The sequence below is a fragment of the Plectropomus leopardus genome, chromosome 9, assembly GCF_008729295.1.
Source record: "Plectropomus leopardus isolate mb chromosome 9, YSFRI_Pleo_2.0, whole genome shotgun sequence".
NCBI classification, from domain to species: domain Eukaryota; kingdom Metazoa; phylum Chordata; class Actinopteri; order Perciformes; family Serranidae; genus Plectropomus; species Plectropomus leopardus.
In genome coordinates, this window is record NC_056471.1 from 22,919,110 (window position 1) to 22,939,916 (window position 20,807).

General features: G+C 37.2%; 2 protein-coding genes across 4 annotated transcripts; one reads left to right on the forward strand and one right to left on the reverse strand.

The window, feature by feature from the left end:
- Nucleotides 1–491: 491 nt before the first annotated feature.
- On the reverse strand, nucleotides 492–18,919 carry si:ch73-335m24.2 (protein eva-1 homolog C). Of its 3 annotated transcripts, XM_042493026.1 has the most exons (9): nucleotides 17,825–18,919; nucleotides 9,505–9,646; nucleotides 5,301–5,506; nucleotides 5,082–5,205; nucleotides 3,445–3,597; nucleotides 2,966–3,109; nucleotides 2,804–2,875; nucleotides 2,636–2,716; nucleotides 492–1,253 (listed from the first exon to the last, which is right to left on the reverse strand). In XM_042493026.1, the coding sequence occupies exons 3-9, from the start codon at nucleotides 5,451–5,453 to the stop codon at nucleotides 868–870; spliced, it is 1,113 nt and encodes a 370-aa protein (XP_042348960.1). In that variant the 5' UTR covers nucleotides 5,454–5,506; nucleotides 9,505–9,646; nucleotides 17,825–18,919; the 3' UTR covers nucleotides 492–867. The 3 variants fall into 3 exon arrangements, with proteins under 3 accessions (XP_042348960.1, XP_042348958.1, XP_042348959.1); XM_042493024.1 differs by lacking the exons at nucleotides 9,505–9,646; nucleotides 17,825–18,919 and adding an exon at nucleotides 7,391–7,531; XM_042493025.1 differs by lacking the exons at nucleotides 2,636–2,716; nucleotides 9,505–9,646; nucleotides 17,825–18,919 and adding an exon at nucleotides 7,391–7,531.
- On the forward strand, nucleotides 14,026–20,497 carry clic2 (chloride intracellular channel 2). Its single transcript, XM_042493027.1, has 6 exons — nucleotides 14,026–14,274; nucleotides 15,845–15,954; nucleotides 16,527–16,652; nucleotides 16,768–16,868; nucleotides 18,926–19,107; nucleotides 19,915–20,497. The coding sequence occupies exons 1-6, from the start codon at nucleotides 14,221–14,223 to the stop codon at nucleotides 20,074–20,076; spliced, it is 735 nt and encodes a 244-aa protein (XP_042348961.1). The 5' UTR covers nucleotides 14,026–14,220; the 3' UTR covers nucleotides 20,077–20,497.
- Nucleotides 20,498–20,807: the final 310 nt, after the last annotated feature.

A 20,807-nucleotide genomic window follows, 5' to 3' on the forward strand; every position in this document is an offset into this window, starting at 1 on the left:
TCAAACGTTGTTTTGAGTTGTTGTATTTTTCTTACTAATGTACAATAAATATATTATTTAAATATATTAAAGGTAAAGCAGGAACTGGAGCCATAAAATGTTTTTGCATGAAAAATTAAAATAATTATCGAAAATAGTCTCCAATTATTTTTTTATGTCAATTGATCTATTAGTTGTTTTAGTTGCACTTGTGCATTTGCATGTTTTGTATGCAAAAATATTTATTTGTGAGGTAACTGGTAGCCTAACTAAAGCTGTCAAAAAATGTAAAGTAAAAAGTACAACATTTCCCTGCAAAATGTAGTGGAGCACAAGTAAAAAGATGCATTAGATTAACATGTTCTAATAAAGTACAAGTATCTCAAATATTATCTTGAGTAATTGTACTTAGTGACAAGTGCACATATAACATAATTTAAAGCATTTCCATACTTTTCAGGCACTTTTTTGAAACATTAATCAAAAACATTAATGTAAACAGACTACAGTTCTCACCCCAGTAAAACAGTCTTTATTATTTAACATGACTTGATTTGTAATGTACAGTATATACTGGTCTCAACATTTTTACATGACATCCTCAAACCAGAACAATTGTGGGCACAAAAGTAGTTGATGCTGATTTTTATTTTATTTTCTATAATACTTTTGCATTTAAAATTAATTTACAGAGCAAATTGTCTGATGTTAATGATTTAGCTCATAAAAACTTTATGTTTCACTCATTATTGTTTTGAGTCATTTATTCATTAATGACAATATATAGATAAAGAAGCATCATGTTTTAAAACTAAAATAAATGTCTGCGTGTCATTTCAGTCCACAACTTAAGACGCTCTAGCAATCATTCTTCTTAAATAACTTCTCTCAGTTGTTGTAGGTTTTAATCTTATGAATGGCATATGGGCTGGAGTCCCGATGTGGCCACATGTCTCCGTTGGGCAGATCCCTCGTCTGTTCCACTCCACGATCGACCATCTCTACTGTCAGAGTGGATGGACCGAGGATTTCTGTTGTACGGTAGGATTGTGTGAGGCGACGGAAAGATGACGTGTCTGAGATGTCATCATCAAAGAGGTCCTCCATGAGCTCTTTTCGCCGTCTGCGAGAATCTTTCAGCTCATCCTTCAGTTCTGAAACGAGCTCTTTAACATCCTTCACCAATGTGGAGCGAATACCAAACAGACAGAGCAGGAAAACCAGACCGGCACAGATTCCAGAGACAAAATACAGAGCCACTCGCTCCGGGAGATCTGCAAGAGATTCAGGCATGACATGATCAAACTCAATTCAAAATGTGCTAGCATAAAACAGCAAATTCACTGTTAACTATCTTGTTAAACATCCTGACCTTGTTCACAAAACTATTCCTTAAAAGACAATACTGGTGTTTTTACACGTGTCAACCAATCTAGTACAAATTGTAACACTGCTGACTTCAACTTCCCAAGCAGCCAATACTCAAGTTCCTTTCAGTGCTCTATAAAAATCAACTTGCAGAGGTTTAAACACAGGCAACTGATGAATGGCAACATTAAGTTGTCTTTACTGTCCTTAAAATGCCGTTAAAGGTACAGATTGCACTGAAAACTCCTCTTGGACAGTGCGATTGTGTGCAAATAAACAAATATGCAAGATTTTAAAGTTGGGTCTGGATCATAGTCAATATTATTGCAAACATTCGTACATTTTACATTAACTTGCAAGAGGAATATGTTTCCATATTGCTTGTTATTTATCTTAATGGACATAGATGTTTTGAGTTTTCTCGAGGGATGGGAATCAATAAGATTTTATTGATACCAGTGTCATTACCGACTTTGCTTATCAGTCTGGATCTTTATAGATTCACTCACTGATTTGTGATACATTTTCTGTTTGAAAAAAAGGTTTGCAAGTGTTTCCACCCTTACTTTAAATGAAATTTTACAGACGTAACAAGCTTCTTCCTCTCCGCCATGACTCCTTCTTCTTGTGTGTTTCCAGCAGCGTAGACTGGTGAGTTTGACATGACTGTTTTACAATGTACAAATGTGGGAAAATCATGCCAGCATCAATAAAAAGAATTGATAGGCTCGGAGGCATATGGTTCCAACAGATTGGAAACGTTTTCTCAGCTGAAACTGGTTCTTGTTTCCCAACTCTAATTTTCTCACCAGCACAGGATCGCAGCATCCAGAAGGAAATTGAAAAAAAAGGCAATCCAAGCTTTGAATTGTATTACCAGTCCTTGATTATTTAACCAAGAAAAGTAACCAATGTCTGACTGAAATTAAGAACAAAATACACATTGATATAAAACAATATGGCATGCTTTGGGGAAATGGTCAGCAGTAATGCAAAGTATTCATAATAACTGCACAGAGAACTAGAGCGGAGCAGTTTAATCCAGAGAAGTGGGCAGATATTTTTTAGACTCTCAGTTTGTGCAGAAAGAGGTAAAAGCAACACAAATAGGCCTCAACGGGCAGCATCTTCTCAGACATTTGAGAAGCCAGTTCTTCCACTGTGTCTTTGTCAAGACAGAACTAAATGCTAAAACACCGGTATGGCCCTTTAAATATGATCTGCAACATTTACTTTAAAAAAGTACATGCAACCCTCGCCTGAGCTCCACAGGCATCAGTGCACATACCCAATATTTTGTCAATGATCTCCAGAGAGTTGGTTAAGAGCACGTTTTGAGGCCTGTAGGTGGGGCCAGTGTACCATCCACCTGCAGGTGAGAGGGGTCTGATCTCAGACGCCAGTCAAACTCTGCTGCATGAAACTAAACCTGCTAATCTTTCAGTCTCACTCTTACCGTGTGTGTAGTCTGAGATCATGAAAGGATCCGTCGACCCTCGACCCACATCTTCCAGAAGATACCGAGGCACTGAAGGAGAAAATGAAGAGGTTTTTTTTTTTTAACATGGTGCAGCAAACCATGACAGTCACAGGCAATAACATTCAGTTTGTCACTCACCACAAGTGAAGGACACCCGCAGGTGTTTCCTGGTGCCGGGGAAGCACGGGTCCCCAAAGGTTAAAGTATCGGCCAGCACTGAGCAGTTCGCTCTGCCATGGCACCTGCGGGACACCTTCCTCAGAGCCGAGGGTGACAAACACTCTGGAATAAATAACGTTTTGTAAAATTAATAACTGTGATCTGTGTTTGTGTTTCTTTTTTTTGTTGTTTAATTATTATTATTTTATCCAGTATGGTATATGTGATGTGCTTACACCAGCTATTGCTGTCATGTATCTTTAACATTTTCTGTCTGTTCTAAAAACTTAATAAAATACTGTTTAAAAAAACAAATAACTGTGATGCAATCATTATAAGAAATGTTTTATTTTTGTATTAATAGGCCCTGGTTTCAAGTCAGCTCTAATGTATACTAATAAGTGATATTTGTTCCATTGTTGTGCCACTAGATGACACTTCAGCGCCCTGTTTCAGACCCATGTCACTGTGTGATCCAGGTTCCTGAGGACAGTAAGGACTGCCGTGCAGCAGGTGTCCAAATGTGGCCGAGTAGATTGCCAGGACAGTCTCGTTTTTACAAATCAGCCTCAGACGCTCATTTTCACACACCAGCCTCGTGCGGTGGTGCTCTGAAAAACAGATAACATGCACATACAGACAGGAGTGTTTTGGACAAACATCTAGAAAGTTGAAGGAACACATTGTACTGATGTGTTTGCATGTTTAGGCTCGTGACTGTGAAAGACAGATTTCATGGTACTGTTGTAAAAGATCGTAACTCCTCTCCTTGCAGCTTACTTTCGTGTTGCTGTGTGTTTTATATGTTTGTTGGCTCGGCTGCTCAATAGTGTGTCTGAAATATCTGTTTGGTTTTTAGCTCAGGGATTTGATTTTGTTTGTTAGTAGTTGTTTTTAGGATATTTATTACTGCATTTTTAATTGCACAGAACTGTCACACAATTGCACGATAAGGAGCTGGTGAGAAACAGCATTTGGTTTCATTCTATGTGAATACTCAGTGAATAGACAATAAAATGAATAACGTCAAGTCAAAATGAGATGATGTTTACTGTTATTGATCAACAAGTTTCAAGTCAAGTTGTTGTTTGTCTTGTATTGAAATGGAAGAAAAGAGTCTTTCAACAAAACCATGGCAATAATGGTTCACAAAAACATTATCCCAACACATTATCTTATTTGTCTTATTTTATCTTTTTCTCTAGAGCTTTAAACAAAATCAAACTTATTAGCGGATGAAGTTTTCTTTGTCTTCATGAAGATAAATCTATTGTCATGTTCAGTTCATAAGTCAAAAAGTCCCCAAAAGTTTTTTTGTTTTCTCTGGAGAAATTCATAACAGCCTCTGAGCCTGCATGCCAGCAGATAAAAACAGATCACCATCTATGGAAACGCAATCTGCTGATTAAGACTTTGTGATATGGATGAAAGCCCAGACTGACCTTGAGTTTGGATTGTTTTTGTCAAACTACTATTTCCAAGGTAATGACCAAACTTTGATGCTTGACAATGAGATCTTTTGGCAAATGGGACATTTATATGACATGCTGTTTGCAGTGAAGGCTTAAACATGCAAAACACACAACTTAAGTTATTTTACGAATTTAGCAACAAAGCTGATTGAAATAATAACAATATAATAACAATGAAAATGACAGCATTATACGTAGCACCTTTAAAAACAGTTTACATGCTGAAACAGGATACTCAGAGGGTGCTATAGCAACAGCGAGCTAAGCCTACCAAAATGTATGCCAGACAAATCTAAGGTAGAGTTAGGATGGAGTTTAAACAAGGACAAAAAAATTCAAATTGCAAGACACAAAATGTCATTGTGAATTTATACAGGTAAATAGAACACAAAAGCAATAACATGACAAAATTTTAAAAAATAAATAAAAAGAGGACATCCTATAAAAGTAAGTCTGAAAAGATAACTTTTAAAAAGTGAGTTAAAGGAAGTCACTGATTCGGCGAACTGTAAATCCTCAGACAGGTTGTTCGAAAGCCGAGGGGCAAAATGTTGGCACCCTTACCACTAATGTTCCTGTCACAGGACTGTCCAAAAGATAAATACAGGACGGCAGCGACATACCTGGTCTGCACTTGTAGGAGACTAGAAGATACTTGCTGGTGAGAGGACAGGGGTCCTGCCCAAACACCGGACTGTAGACGGGGATGTGACAGGACCGCCGATCCTGACACTCTGATAGGACTTTCTGCAAAGGACAGGGAAACATGTGGACAGTAATCAAGCAATTACTGAGGCTTGAAATTATTTCACATTCATCTCACTGCGGCTTTACGTATATACCTCGACTGCAACTGGAGAAGTGCATTCGTAATCCTCCTCCGCAGTCGTGTTTGGGTTTGCAGAGGGACATAAATGCTGATTAGGAACACGACGTCCGTAGAAAGCAGAGAGGACAGCCACAGACGTCCTGGAGGGACACTCGATGACGAGCATTTCTCCTTCACAAGCATGAGCCGTGTGGTTCTTCAGGATGGTGTGAAGATAAACTAAAGGGAACATAAGATCCCATTTAAGTCAGTTAGCATTTACAGGTCAAACAAATATGAAATTAAAGGCTAACGTCTAACACAGTGGTTTAAAGGTCCAGTGCGTAGGATTTAGAGTGATTTATTGCCATAAATTGAACATAATATAATAAGTGCATTTTATTTTGTGTATTATCATCTGAAAATACGAATTCTTGTGTGTCTGGAAATAGTCACTACAAATAAACTGGACTGTGCTGTTTTTAAATTCGGAGCGCTGTTGAAATATACCGTTCGGTTGTCTGAACACCTCCTCGCGGAGCACCAGAGCGTACACTGGATACTCTGTCTGGGGAGACGGAGCAGCAGAGCACGATTAAATTAACCATTTGTTAATTCACGTAAAAATAAAACACTTTGTTTCTTTCAACAACAGCACTTTTATTTTAGTGTAGAGTGTAAGATTGGATAACGAACGCACTCTTAGAATGAGCTGTAGGTCCTCATCTAGAGTCTGCTGGCTCTAGATAGTACCATTTCCTCATCAACCACCATAGTTAGCAGCCCCACCACGATGGGAACGTCTGCAAAACACAGATTTTTCAATGTAAAACGGTTTTTAAAAGTGTTTCTACTAGTTTAATTTAACAGGACTGTTTGTTTTGGAGAGGAAAAGATCTTTTAAGAAAATTTGGCTCCGGGTAAAAACCTCCAGAACGTCTGGATGTTCAGTTGGGCGTAGCTATCGGCCTGTGTCCGACATGCTGGACAGCCTTGGAAAAACACTGATTAGTAACATAAAACTCCTTTATTCAGTGTTTCACCAGTTTGAATCACCAGGTCTATTTGTTTTGGAGAGAGAAAGGATAATCTGGCTCCTGGTAACAATCTCCTGAGCAATGAACACTGAAGGAGTTCACATGTGACGCAAAGGAGGAGTTTCAGCTGGCGGCAATCTGCAATTTTTTACCACTACATGCAAATAAATCCTACAAACTGCTCCTTTTATGTGTCACCTTCATCATACGCAAATACATATATATCACTCCTTTGACTCTTTTCAGTTAGAAAAACAACAGTTTTAGATTTGCTTCATCAATTACAATGTAAATCACTAATTTCAAAATGACTGGTGACTCAGGTCTCATGACTCAAAGATACATAATTTAAGAGCCCTTTGTCAATAGTGTGACTCTTTTAGATGCTTTTTTTAGTCGTGCAGCTCGGCCCTGGTTGTCGTCTGGGTGGTGCTCCAGTCACAGGGTGTAGCTCTCCAACACAATATTTGGACTATGACCACGCATACAAACACACAAGACAACAGAGCACAGACACTAAAGTGAAGTCTCCCCTCCCATGTGTGTTTCCTCGACTCCTCTGTTTTGTGTGTGTGTGTGTGTGAGTCAGTGTGAAGCTTCAGGGAGCAAATGAGAGGCAGTACCAGGCACTCACTCACAATGAACTATTATTAGGCCCCCCGGAGCCCGTGGCCACACAAAAAAATGGAAATCTCTGCTGAGGTCAGATGGAGAAAGATACACTGCCGCACTCACAATAGATTTGTCTGACACAAAAGCTACCTTTGGCTTTGTCTAAACAAATCATAGTTAACATAACGTCACAGATCCTATTTTATTGCCAGGAGTCACAACAACCAAACAAATCAACTGTAGTTTATTTAATGCCTTGGGAGTATCTGGTCCTCCTAATCTTTGGAGTTCAGCAGCCTCTGCACCCTGACTCGTCTTTGAGCATGAACTGCACCAGCTGTTCAGAGAGGATAACATTTTTTTAATGTTTCCAAGGAACTTCCTTTGCAAAATGCTCACAGTTTAAATATAAACTGTCAGCATTTTTACTTTCTCCTGAACAAGCAATAACTGACGTCAAAAACACATCACTTACGAGAGAAATCAGGAGCCGGTTGTGCGGTGCGAAACTTCAGAGCCAAAAGAAGAAATGAGAACAAGCAGTAACTCCATGGCACTGTCATCGTGCAGATCCTGCACGTCAGATCTCTGGGTTTAGTTCTGATAACTTGTTGTGCTATTGACTGCCTGGGAGAGAGCGGTCAGTAGGTCAATGATGCCTTTGTGTTACAAGAAACAGCCCCCGCTCCCTTTAGCAATGAAAAAAAATCACAGTTGACTGCAGTTTATGTTAAAGCCCTATGTGGCTCAGTGTAGATGCATGTACATTTAACCCTTTGAAACCTGGACTGACATCAGTTTTCTTGTGCTGTGTTCAGACGCCTCGTACAACACAAATGGACCTTTGAAAGCTGAGCAAATTGGTCCATAGGGGAAAAAATGCAATGAACAATTTGGCAAAAAATTGCAAAAGTTTTTACCTAAAATTTTGTTTTATAAAACAGGGGAGGATTATTAGAAAATAGTCCAAAAATTAAGAATAAATGTCCAGAAAACTCTATTTATAATAATAACAATAATTGTTTTTTATTTAAAATTATATTACAAAAAGAATATGATATAATATATAAAATAAAAAGATATTTTTTTATTTTTAGCACTTTTTCAAGGTCATTTGTTTCTTGGCTTTGTTTATATTTATTTTTAGGTAATTATCTTGTAACTTTTTAACTAATTTTTTACCAAGTTTTGGGCCATGTCTTGTTATGATTCTGAAAGAATTCAGGACAATTTGCTCAGATTTCAAAGGGTTAATTTGTATAGTGACCTGATAGACAGGTTCAAAGGAAAATTTAGTAATGCGATTTAATGTGGCAAACTCCCTCTGTCACACTGTCAGAACTAAGTTTATTAAAAAGGCAATATTTGGGTTGTAGACTTTGGACTGACATTAAACTCAAAATATGAAATAACAACACCTTTACAGAGCAAAATGCAGCAAAAACCCTGTGATGTTTTTTGGCTGGTTGTTGCAAATTGTGGCTTTAGTTTTAGGACAATGTTGTTTCATATTTATTTAGACTGACTGAGGACCCATCTGCTGTCCAGCAATGCAAATCGAGTGAAATTGTAAACACGCTCATTTGCTTTATTTCAGATTTTTAGATTAGAGGATTAATGCCACTTTCATTTTGATTAATTTAGCTTAGCATAAAGACTCGAAGCATAGGGGGACAAGGGTCACAGTAAACCCTAACCCAGCTTTTAACCCAAATATGCCGACTGATACCTCAAAGTTTCCCTAATTAATATGCTGTGCTATTTTTTTTAGGCGGTAAATCAGCTATAATGTACATATCCAGATGGTGAGCAGAGTTTAGAGAGATTTAGCCTCCAGGAAAAAACTGCACTCGGCCGTCACTCATGAATACTTGCAGCACAATTTAGATTTTTTTTGTGTACAAAGTACAATGAGTGAATAATTGATTTTTAAAAATCCATTTCACACCATTTTTTAAAGGTTGCAGAACACCAGACCAACTATTTCCCTCTGCTGGTAACTCATAATTCAATGGTTTATTAACATTTGTATTGTTAGCTAGTCAACTAAGTTGAAACCTGATACCTACATTTAAAAGTATAATTGTCTGCCGCTGTTATATTTGGGGACAATATATTCATTAAAAAAAACAAAAAAAAACACACGGTGAATCTAGGGATAGGTTGAGCCATGAAGGATCCAGCTATAGATCCTCAGCCACATTTGAAGGACCCTTCAAAATGGGACAGCCTTGTCACGCCGCTGTGATGTATTTGGTCGTCAAATACTGTCTTCACAGGATATGACCCCTGAACTGAGTCACAGCTTTTGTGCTGAGGTAGACTAATCACCTCCCAGCTACAACTTCATACTTGAGTCACAGAGTCAAGTGTTAATCTTTTCCTCTTTCCATAATGTTAAACTATTTAAGTAATGCCTGATGAACGTATTTGTCTAAAACACTGCTTTTTCTGTGTAAAAATGATAAAACAGCCACATTATATCATCACAGACCTGCAGTTGCTTACTGGCGTGTTAATATTTTGTTTGCACTATAAAGTCTTGACCCTGCGTGTGTGTGTGTTTATAATGGCGAAATCAAGACTCACTCTTGAAGGGGGTTGTCAACAGTGAGGGTCCTGTTTATGGAGATAAGGCACTTGTTTCCAGGACTCACTTCCAGCTGCTGTGTGTGTCCAGCAGAGATATGTGTATCTCTCTCCATGACATCGGGCCTTCCTATCGCTTTGTCTGTGGAAGAGGAAGAAAAAGGTCACTGGCGAGTTACTACTGCCAGTTTTTTCCAGAAATACTCAGGAAACGTCTCCTGTTGAGCATCCACACTGCTTAGCCAGAATCAGTTAGTTTCAGTTTACTATGAAAGCTGTGATTTTAACCTTCCTCTCTTTCTCAACCCTGCGTGTGATGGCTGTTGTCATACCAACCAAACACTGACACACAATAAATGTGAAGTCATTCACCAGTGCTGACGGGGACTTTATCAGTGATTGCAGCCACTTGTGATGGTGAATCTAAATGAATATGTGACCTGCACTCCAGTCATTTATCACACAAGCTCTAGTAAACACTCCCTCCATGGCAGCGCAGTTATAATGATGGCTGATCATTTGAAAGGAGGAGGCAACCTTTTAATAATGTGCGTAAGTGAAAGTGGCACTCCCATTTTATACTCAGTGAAATTCCACTCACCTCCCACAGGAAGTGTCAATAAAGAGACTAATTGTTGTCTAAACATCCTGCTCAGTTGTTTGGTTGAGCACATTTCAAGTCACTATATTGTGATAAAAATTGCGTTGAATTGAGCTCAACCTCATTGAGCCATCTGTACCATTTCGGTTTAGGTTTGTTCTGCTAAAAAAAATCCACTAGATGTCGCTGTGTCTTTAAACAGTCTGCCTTTACGGGAGACTGCAGACATGAGCGCTCCATGTGAGCAGGTTTCGAAGACATGTTATACTTTCAGAGGTCTGGCTGAACACACTTTATGTTACATGTCACTTTATACGAAAAATAAAAGTCTACTAAGGGTCAGGTAACAGTAAAATAGTGAAGCTAAGCTAAAGAGATGGACCATTTGCTGAGATATAAATGAACTTCTGATCATTCATTGCTGTTATATGAAACATTTAATGTTATCAATTATAAATATGGTGAAAAACAAAATACTAAGTATGAATTTTTACTGTCTAAAGCCATGTTTTACCAAACAGTTGAGTTGGCCTTCTTTGATCTATCTATTTAATGTTAGTCCATTTAATATTTGATGAAGTCAGTACTGTACTGTACTGTAATGGTAAAAATGAGTTGAAATAAAATCAGTACTGCTAATACTAACAACTCCATGGTCACAAACTGATATATGTTGGTATACTAACATATTACAGCATTATCAGTATTTTTTATTTTTTGTAATTTTGCTTTTTTTGTCTCTGTTTTACCATAAACGGCCAAAGAAAAAAGGAAACATTTTTGTTATTATTAAAAAAAAAACATCTTCACATTCTTCACATTTTTTATGTCTTTGGGGCTATAGTAACAAAAAATCATTTCATCATCCTTTTTTTTTTTTTTTTAACAGACCCCATAGTTTTATAAATAAAGGCCTTTACCAGACAGTTAAGATGGCCATTACTGGTAATGGTTAAACAGAAAAATATCAGAATTACAAATCATTTAATGTCATAATATCTGAAATATGTTAGGATGCCAACATATTTAAATATGTAACCATGAAATTAGAAGTATTACCAGTACTCATATTATTTCCATGAAAACATCTCACAAATGGTGAAAAAAATCATACTCATGTAATATCTTTTATCAAATATATAATGAAATAACATTATATATATATTAACTAAAGTGAATATTCATCCTTGTTTATTTCATAAGAATTGGAAATTTATCATCTCCTTTACAACAAAGTCAACCATAAATCATGGCTTCAGACTGTAAGAAATCAGAAGATTTTTAGAAGATTTTTTTTTTTAGTTCAAAGCAATCATCAGTTTTATCTTTTGTTAGCTAAGCTTCACTAACTTTACCATAAAAGTAAAGCATGTTTTTTTACTCTTTACTTTGACTTTACTCTTATTTGATTTTTAATCTTTATGTAAAGTTACTTAAATCTGTTCTGAAACATGTAACATGTCGATTAAATATGTGTGCCTTTAAAAATCCCACCACACAGAGCCCTGATGTCTCATTATCAACTTCCTGTAAGAGGCGAACTGAAAGCAGATGGTTTAAAGATACAGAGACGTTTAATGGGCTTTTTTATCATAACATTCCTAAACCGAGTGGTAGAGATGGCTCAGTCTGTTTGAGTTAAGTTTAAAACATTTTTTAATGAAGTTATAGTGACTCAAAATGTGCTTTACCAAATGTTTGAGCAGGACGTTAAAGGCTACGACTGTCTCCTCAGAGGAGGACGGGAGAACAGCTCTCAAATATTTGGAAAATCTCAGGCCATAACCTCCCTGACTTTGAAGATATTTATCTTTAAGACAACTTTCTCTGCCTCCGTTATATTTCCTGTGATGTTCGAGTGTTATTCATCAAATTTCCAGGATCTGTTTGGAATTTCAGTGTGATAGGTTTGTTTTAGATGGCACAGAGCCACATAAAACACGAAGCACAGAGCTGAGTATCTTCTAGTTTAAATTCCTTGTAATGTGTTTCATAATCCTGCCTGTGATGTTGGTCTCATTTCTTTGGGGAAGTCTGAACCACAACTTGGGGATTTTGTCATAAAATTTCCCTTCCCTTATTTACTGAAAGTGATATCATATTACAAGAAACACAGAACTGAGCCCTCACTCCTCGAGTCTCTGAGGAGTTGCGGGGCATGATATGAAAGTTAACTGTTACAAATTTATCTGCTAGGACAGATTTACTTATCATTATCAATCACCACAAAAAGTATTCTATTCAATGAATCATCAAATGTCTTTAACTGTAAAGCAGTAACTCTTTTTTAATATCACTGTCACGCCTCATCTAATGCAAATCCAGTGACAAACAAAATTAACCTTCACCGCTTTCATTTTTAGGCCCACATCACTGAGGGGATTCCCTTTGCCATGATGACATACCCCCAAAATATCCCATCTTTGTTCGAAATGGCGACAAACCTTGAGCTTTTCTATGGGTACAAAAGGGAAGAAAATATACAATTAGTAAAATGTATACTATCTGTTTACTTCAAGGAAAGCTTCAACATCACAGTAAAACTACATATTATCAGTAAAATTTACTTGAAGGTGTTAAAAGTCATCACTATGTAGAATTAGTCATTCCAATGTCTTAATATTATTCGTTCTGTTATTGAATTATTATTACTGATAATAACTTTTAAGCAGCATTTTAATATTCAGTGTTGTAGCTGGTCAAGGTGAAGCCAATTACTTTTTTCCTTTTTTCACTTTGTCCATTATTATCTTATTTGGAAGAACACTCAGTTCAGATTCATTTTACACACCAGAAATCTTGGTTCCTAAATTTTTCTTTGGTGTTAGTTGATTTACTCATACCGCTACCATGCAAAGAACTTTTTAAGCTCATGTGTATCTTTATAGATTTTGTATTGATTCTTTCTCATTACAAACTACACTAAACTAAACTGATGAACCAGCAGAGTACCTTTAAAGCCTGGTTCTTCAGTTGAGTTCAGTGTAGTCTACTGGGGAACAAATAAAAACACTAAATAAAATAGCAGTGTGTTTCCACAGGATACCACAATAAAGCTGTGGCTCTCAACCTCTGTGCCCACTTGTGTTCAGAAATATTCCAGTTTTGAAAAGATAATGTATTTAAATGTGTTGTATTTAAAGCAACTAGTTGTCTAATTATATGAGGGAATAAAAACTACAACTATTTCCTTTTAGGTTGCGAAGAATAGTTGCAAAAAGTGCAGTACTTACAGAATTGTACTCAGCACTTTAACAAAAACTTTGTTACTTTCTACCACTGACTCTATTCTACCTTCTACTTCTGTATTTATTTTCAAATGAAATTTTAAGAGAACATTTTGAGGATTTTTTATCCCAAATAACCTTGAAGCAGAGACATATTTTATAGATTTGTATCTCATCATTGCAGCAAAATTAAACCCAATAATCATGATTTAAATTCCAAACACAAACCATAAAAATCAGTATTGGGTATTTTTTTTAATTAATTTTTTAAACTGTTCATTCAGGTATTTCTCACATTCCTATAGCCAAATCAAACACCTCAAACATCATTTAATCAACCAGATGTGAGACCATCTGCCTTAAAATGAATTAGGTGTCTCCTGTGTTTCCTTCACTACAAAGTGAGAGCTTTGAATTTACTCCAGCCTTCCAGTGAAAACTGTCTTATCTATTATTCCCTTTATATATCTAACAGTGGTGGAATTTGAGAGGCCCAAACGAATTGTCTGAATTTGTGTGTTTTGAGTCACAGGCTGTTATCAGTTCCTATGTATTGCAATAAGCAGAGAAACCTATTTTAAGCTCATAGATTTTGGCTATGACTATATAAGAGTAAGTACCCCGCCCATTTCTCTGGATCCTCCCCCTCTCTTCTGACCGTGAAGTATGTTCAGAGCGATAGCCTCCAAGGAGCCCTCAGACAAAACACAACCAGCCAGGAGGTGTTACACTTTCTCCTGACATCCACGACCGCAGAGACACTTAAAACCAGAGCAAGGGAACTGATATCAGCCCTCTCTTCCTCTACAGCTCTCAGGATTTCTGAAGGAGAAGCTACGACTGGACTTTTAAAAGAAAAAAAGTCAATTAAACTTTTTTAAGGAAAACATGGCACTTCGGCAAAACTCTGACAGGGAGCCAAGCATCGAGTTGTTCATTAAGGTCAGTGATTTCCTCTCAGTTTCACATATTACTTGAAAGGAGAAGTAAACTGTTACATGTGAAGGAAAGCCAATTACACATGAAGATTTCTCATAATTTACCTGTCTTATCCTAACTTTAAGAGAAAAACACAATTTTCTGCCCACTTATCAGTATCATAAAAGGGCAAAGATCTACAGTTTGTTGCTGTGTGATCAATCAGAGGTCATCTCTCATTTTGATGGGTGCCATCTACAGATACCGGGCACTACAGATGCTGAGGTGTTTGTCTCCCTGCTGACGGTCACAGCACTTGGTTTTATCAGTGTCCTCTGACCACAGACAGACAGAGCACCTTATCATCTCACACCCAGACGGAGCTCAGAGCTCGCAGGGTGTCTGGCCCCAAGTCTGAACCAGGCACACCCACTTTACTTTACTTTGGCGAGGCAGTTTAATTTATGAAGCCCATTGTACACACGGAGGGAGATTCAAGGAGCTGTGCAAATAAGTTAAAACAACAACATTTTAAAGAGTAATTTGACGTTAAAACAACACAATTCCAAATTAAAACTACAAATTTATAAGAGCAAGATAAGAAAACATAAAAGAGTAAAAGAATGAGCATAAATAAAACAATTTTAAATTATAATAGTATTAAAATGATAATAAGGCATTGGGTTTAAAAAAAAATAAGTACTTTAACTGAGTTGTCATACACACATTCAGATATACTCCAAAAAGTCACATAAACAGTAATTTTTCTCTTTTCTCACCTCATGTTTTTGTCTAATAGTCAAACGTTAATATACATCAGGATTTCCTAATTTCCTGAGTGCTATACTTGTGAAAAAATGTGTCATCTGTGCAGAGACACTGTGTCCTTTGATATATGAGATAAGGTCAAGTGAAGCTCAAAAACACTTCAAGACAAAACAATATGTTGCCAGACAGAACATAATGTTAATATGTAAACAAAACATTCAACAGTTGGTCACTTTAAGGAATAGTTTGACATATGTGGATACATGTTTGTGTTACCTTAGTGATGGCAGTGTCAATAACCAGGATCTGGACACATTTTTGGCTGATGCTGGGCCAGATCATTTTTGATAACAGGTCGTGGATGGCAGTGCCCGCAGACGGGATCGGCCACTTTATTTGGCCTGATTCTAGAGCGTCATTCATCCCAAATCTCAGCCAGGCCAGACACAGCCCGAATTACTTCCTCTGGCATGCTGATGCTGGGCCAGGTCATTTTGGCTACCTGGGATGACCTTTAGAGGTGCAAATTTTGGATTTAACATAAACAGTGAAAATTGTATCGATCTTTTAATTTAAGTCTCAGCAAGAAAGTAAATAATCTCCCAAAATGTCAAAATGCTTTGATACTGAAAAGCAGGAAAGCAAATGTTAGCGTCTGTTGTTTTCAGCTACAACACAATGCCTGCTTCTCCCTCAGTGGAGGAAACCGCCCAGACACGCCTTCACTTCCAAAATCGAGAGGAGAGTAATTGTGATTTCTTCACTGGCTGAAACATTTGTGGCTCATGTGGTCATAAAACTAAACTTTCTTTTCTGTGTTTTTTAGGCTGGACATGACGGGGAGAATGTGGGAAACTGCCCGTTCTGTCAGAGGCTTTTCATGGTTTTGTGGCTGAAAGGAGTCAAGTTTACAGTGACCACTGTTGACATGAGGAAGTAAGCACTCCCCCCCTCCTCTGGCAAAAACACTTCCTGAGCATCTGGTCACAGGGGCTTTCACACAGAACGCCATTAAGAAGCAAATGAGGCAGAAATTGAGAGAAACCTAAAACCATTTCTCACTTATCAGTAGGTGTGTAGCTCACTCTGTGTGACGGCGGGTAGAGGGAGGAGCCCTCCACAAAGAGCTCTGTGTCGCTGTCAAACAAACACCTTCTTTAATTGTGGTTTTATTGTGTGAATTTCTCAAGGTCATTACCGGTGAGCAAATAAGATCAGGAAACTTTGAAAGGATACTGATAATTGAATGATTCAGAAAACACACACACGGAGTGGGCCTCTCACACCGCCACTCCCAGCACTCTGTGTTTTTATAACTAAACCAACAGCCAGTGTTGAAATCATTAATCCACAGAGTCACATTCGGTTCTGACAGCCTCGATAAGTAACGCGCTATTAGTTCTGACGTGCGTGATAACTGGATGATTGAATAAAATGAGTAAATGCATCTATAAGTCAGACGTCTCCCCCTCACTCCCCTTCGTCACCTCCATCTCTCTCCTCTGCAGGAAGCCAGCTGAGCTCAAAGACCTGGCCCCCGGCACCAACCCTCCTTTCCTCCTCTACAACGGCACCCTCAAAACAGACTTCATCAAAATCGAGGAGTTTCTTGAGCAAACACTGGCCCCGCCCAGGTACTACTGCATTTAATCTTAACACAAATATTAATCAAGTGTGATTCTGGTGGTGTTTTATTCTCATGACACAAGTTTACACCCAGGCTGCTCTGTTCTCCTCTCTCCCCTGCAGGTATCCTCATCTCAGCCCACTGAACAAAGAGTCCTTTGACGTAGGCGCTGACATTTTTGCAAAGTTCTCTGCTTTCATCAAGAACAGCCCAAATAACGCCTGTAAGTTGAGATTCATTAAACACACAACAGCTCTAATGTTTTCACTTATTCTCACCATCATGGATGTGAGATATCATGCTTAGAAAAATAGACATAGCTTCACTAAAATATTCTTAATGTGTTATCATATGACTAATCCATGGTGGAAACTAATTAAGCACTACTTAAACTACTTAAACTGCAGCACAGTTTTGAAGTACTTGTTTTTTCATTTACAACAGCTGCTACTGTGTGTCATCATAGTGACGTGTGGTTCTGATAGTAGGAACTACTGCAGAAGATGATATAACTATTTTGACAGGTGTTTCATCCTTTGAATCTTAAATTCTAGCAAAGAAGAGTGAAAGACAAAGAGAAACTTAACAACACAAGGCCAAAAAAGTAGGAAGAAATAAGAAAAAAAATACAAGAAAATTACTTGAACGTTAACCAAAAAAGTAAAATTTAAAAAATTTAAAAAAAAAGACCTAAAAGTACTAAAATTGAGAAAAAATATGGATAGTTTTCTGTGACATATTTTTTAATAAATAATTAGAATTATTGTCAATGGTTTTCTGGATATTTTCCCTATTTTTTTTTTTTTTTTTTTGCCCTTTTATTAAAAACTTTTTTTTTTCTTGTCACCTTTTACTTATCTCTTGGAATTTGTGGAACACTTCTTACCATTTCTCGCCTTTCCCACTATATTTTCAAAAGGAATGAAACCAATTTATTCAGGTTTTAAAGGGTTAAACGGCTTGTAAAAGGCGTCGGAACGCAGCACATGAAAACTGTCGTCTTTCCAGGTTTTAAAGGGTTTAGTCGCTGTCTGTCTGAGGACAGATTTTGTCAATGCTATAACACAGCAGTTCAACTCAATTCAGTTAAAAAAAAACATTATTAATCCCACTAATCCCACTGCAATAATATATACTTGTTACTTTGAGGCAAATTTTGCTAAAACTATGCTGACTTACCTTAGAACAAAAGTAGACGTCCTCGTTTATCTTCGTTACATGTCACAACTTAATCCAGAGAAGACGCTTTTCTGTTTATTTGAGGTTTAGGGAACAATATAAAATACACTCCATTCAATAACCTCTCGGGATACCTATAAGTGCTACATTTACCACATGCATGTTTGGCCTTTTTTACGCTGTAGCTGCTTAAATTCAAATAAAATCGTGGGAAAATCAAAATTTGTGATACTTTTCTATGAAGCAGGATGTCCGCGTGCGTTGCGTAGCTGCGCGAAATGTGATTGGCTCGTGGCGTTCGAGGGCGGGGCGAGTTTGTTTATTCTCGTTCACTAGGTCAATTATCGTTTATGTGTCGCGTGGAAAATAAACATTGTACTATTCCAGTGAAATGGGATCCTCTAACTTGTGCACTGTGATGTAGTACTTTAGCATTTTCTTACATCTGTTGCTGCTGCTTTATAATTGTCCATGTTTCCATATGGTGCTGGTTGTGTAATTATTTAAGTGTCCATACATCCTCATCTCAACAAGACAATCCATAGGGTCGCTATTCTTTAAGTCGGCACTGCCACACCCCATATAATAACAATAATTCAATTATGAAATATTAGAATCGAAAAACTCTAAAGCCATTTTACATAATGAGCACTTAATTTTGTTGATAATACTACTGTACTGTACTTGTAATTTACAAAATCACAAACACCTATTCCACCTCTGATTAAAAGTAAAAATACTCATTATGCAAAAACAATGCTTCTCATAATAATATCTATGTACATTTAGCATTAGAGATAATTTTTGATATTGTATTCTGTTTGGTTCGATTTATCTGGTGAAATCGATTGGATTCCATAAATTTATCATATTGTAAATTAGAGGTTTGTAGGTAACTATAGCTGTTCAAATGTTTGTACTGATAACTGTATAAAGTAGCAAAAATTGGGAAAACTCACGTGTTCCATAATTATGCTTAAATACAATAATTGAGGATACATATTTACAATGTGTTTGCATTTTACCATTCAGTTTATGTATAGAGAGATTACACCACACAGAATTACAAAAGTATAACAAATCTGTGTCTCTGACTCCCAGTTCACATGAAAAACCTGCTGCGGGAGTTCAAGCGTCTGGACAACTATCTGATCTCTCCCCTCCCCGAGGAAATCGACCACAACTCCACAGAAACCAACACCGTCTCCAAGAGGAAGTTCCTGGACGGTGACCGTCTCACCTTAGCTGACTGCAACCTGCTGCCCAAACTGCACGTCATCAGGGTGAGACATCAGTGGTGTTTTTATTTAGGGGTAATCTCTGGTACAGTGTGGGGGGTTTTGTGGTTGTTGCGTGGCTGTTTAGGTGTCTGTAGGCAATTACTACAATTACAATTACAATTTTAAGGTATTTGACACATGATTTACACGAGTATTTCCATTTTATTCTACTTTACAGTTCTATTTCACTAGATTTCAGAGGGAAATATTGTACTCTTTGCCGCCATACTTACATGTTAATTTTTTAATTTATATTTTACCTTTAAAAAGAAACATGATAACCCTGAAAAATTTAACGCATTATTAAAGACTGAATCAGTGGTTTCCCAACGTTTTGGCCTGTGACTCCTTGTTTGGGGTCCCTTGTTACTATGGAACCAGTGGACTAAACTACCTAACTGTATACATTGTAAAGTGGTTAAAACAAGCTCAACCTCAACCAGCTACATCAATTAAATGCTGCATACACATTGATGCATCTGCATTAACAATGTAGTGATGTAAAATATAATAATATATCAGTCACAGTTTCAGTTTCTAGTATTTTTTAAATAGTTTTCTTAAGATATTTCAGTGTCATATTACTTTATACATTCACTCCACTGCTTTGAGGAGAAATACTGTTTTTTCAGTCACAGATTAGGATTTTAGAAACCTCTAATGAGCATAAAATATGATGCAATGTTGTAAAATACAATTAACAGTATTGCTTTTTATGAGTACTTTTAAGTGAATGATCTAAGTACTTCTTCCAAATATGATCTTTATGTACCCATCAGTAATTTTGATCCTCCTTTCCATTTATTTCAGGTTGCTGCCAAGAAGTACTGCGACTTTGACATCCCCGTAGAGTTCACAGGTGTGTGGAGATACCTTCAAAACGCTTACGAGAGAGAGGAGTTCAAACAGACGTGTCCGGCCGACATTGAGATCGAGAAGGCTTACTTCATGGTGGCCAACCAGAGGAAATAAAACCTCTGATTCTCTGTAATGAATGTCCTGTTTTCAGTCACTGTGCATGTGGAGGCGGTGATCTGTAGAGGGCGCTACGAGAGTAAACTGTGGCAAAGAATCAGACGCTTTTCCACCTTTAACACCTTGACCTGTTGTTGCAGTGAGACTGTGTAAAATGCTAAAGCAAAATGTTTTGTTGACTGTTTATGCATACTCTCTCACAGACAGATGGTATCTTTATGCCACGATGAAAAGGCCAAATGTGCAATTGACTGTAAGTTTTTGTTTATAGTGTAAATAGATATTTTTCCACACTTTTTATGATCAAAACACCCTCATTAACATATGTGTGATTGTGTGTGAGCAGCAGTTAAAGAAACCTCCACAAAGTTAATTTTATTGTCTCACTAATAAAAACTATCAAATGCATTCATCATAATCCTGATTTGTGTGTTGTTTGTGTGTGTGCTCTGACTCATACTATCATGCTCCTTTCAGTAGGTCTTGTATTGTAATTATTATAAACATTTTGACCTTGAAATATAACAAAACCAAAACAGGTGAGATAAATGGCATTTCTGATATTCAAGTTTATTTTCAGCCACAAAAAAAAGACCATTTTACAGCTTCAAAAATATATTTTCTGTTGTTCGGATATAGACCATGAATATTCTCTTTGGTGAGAAACAAAATTGACAATGGAGAATGAAGTCGAGCCAAAGTCCTTCCAGACATCCTGCACCTGCTGG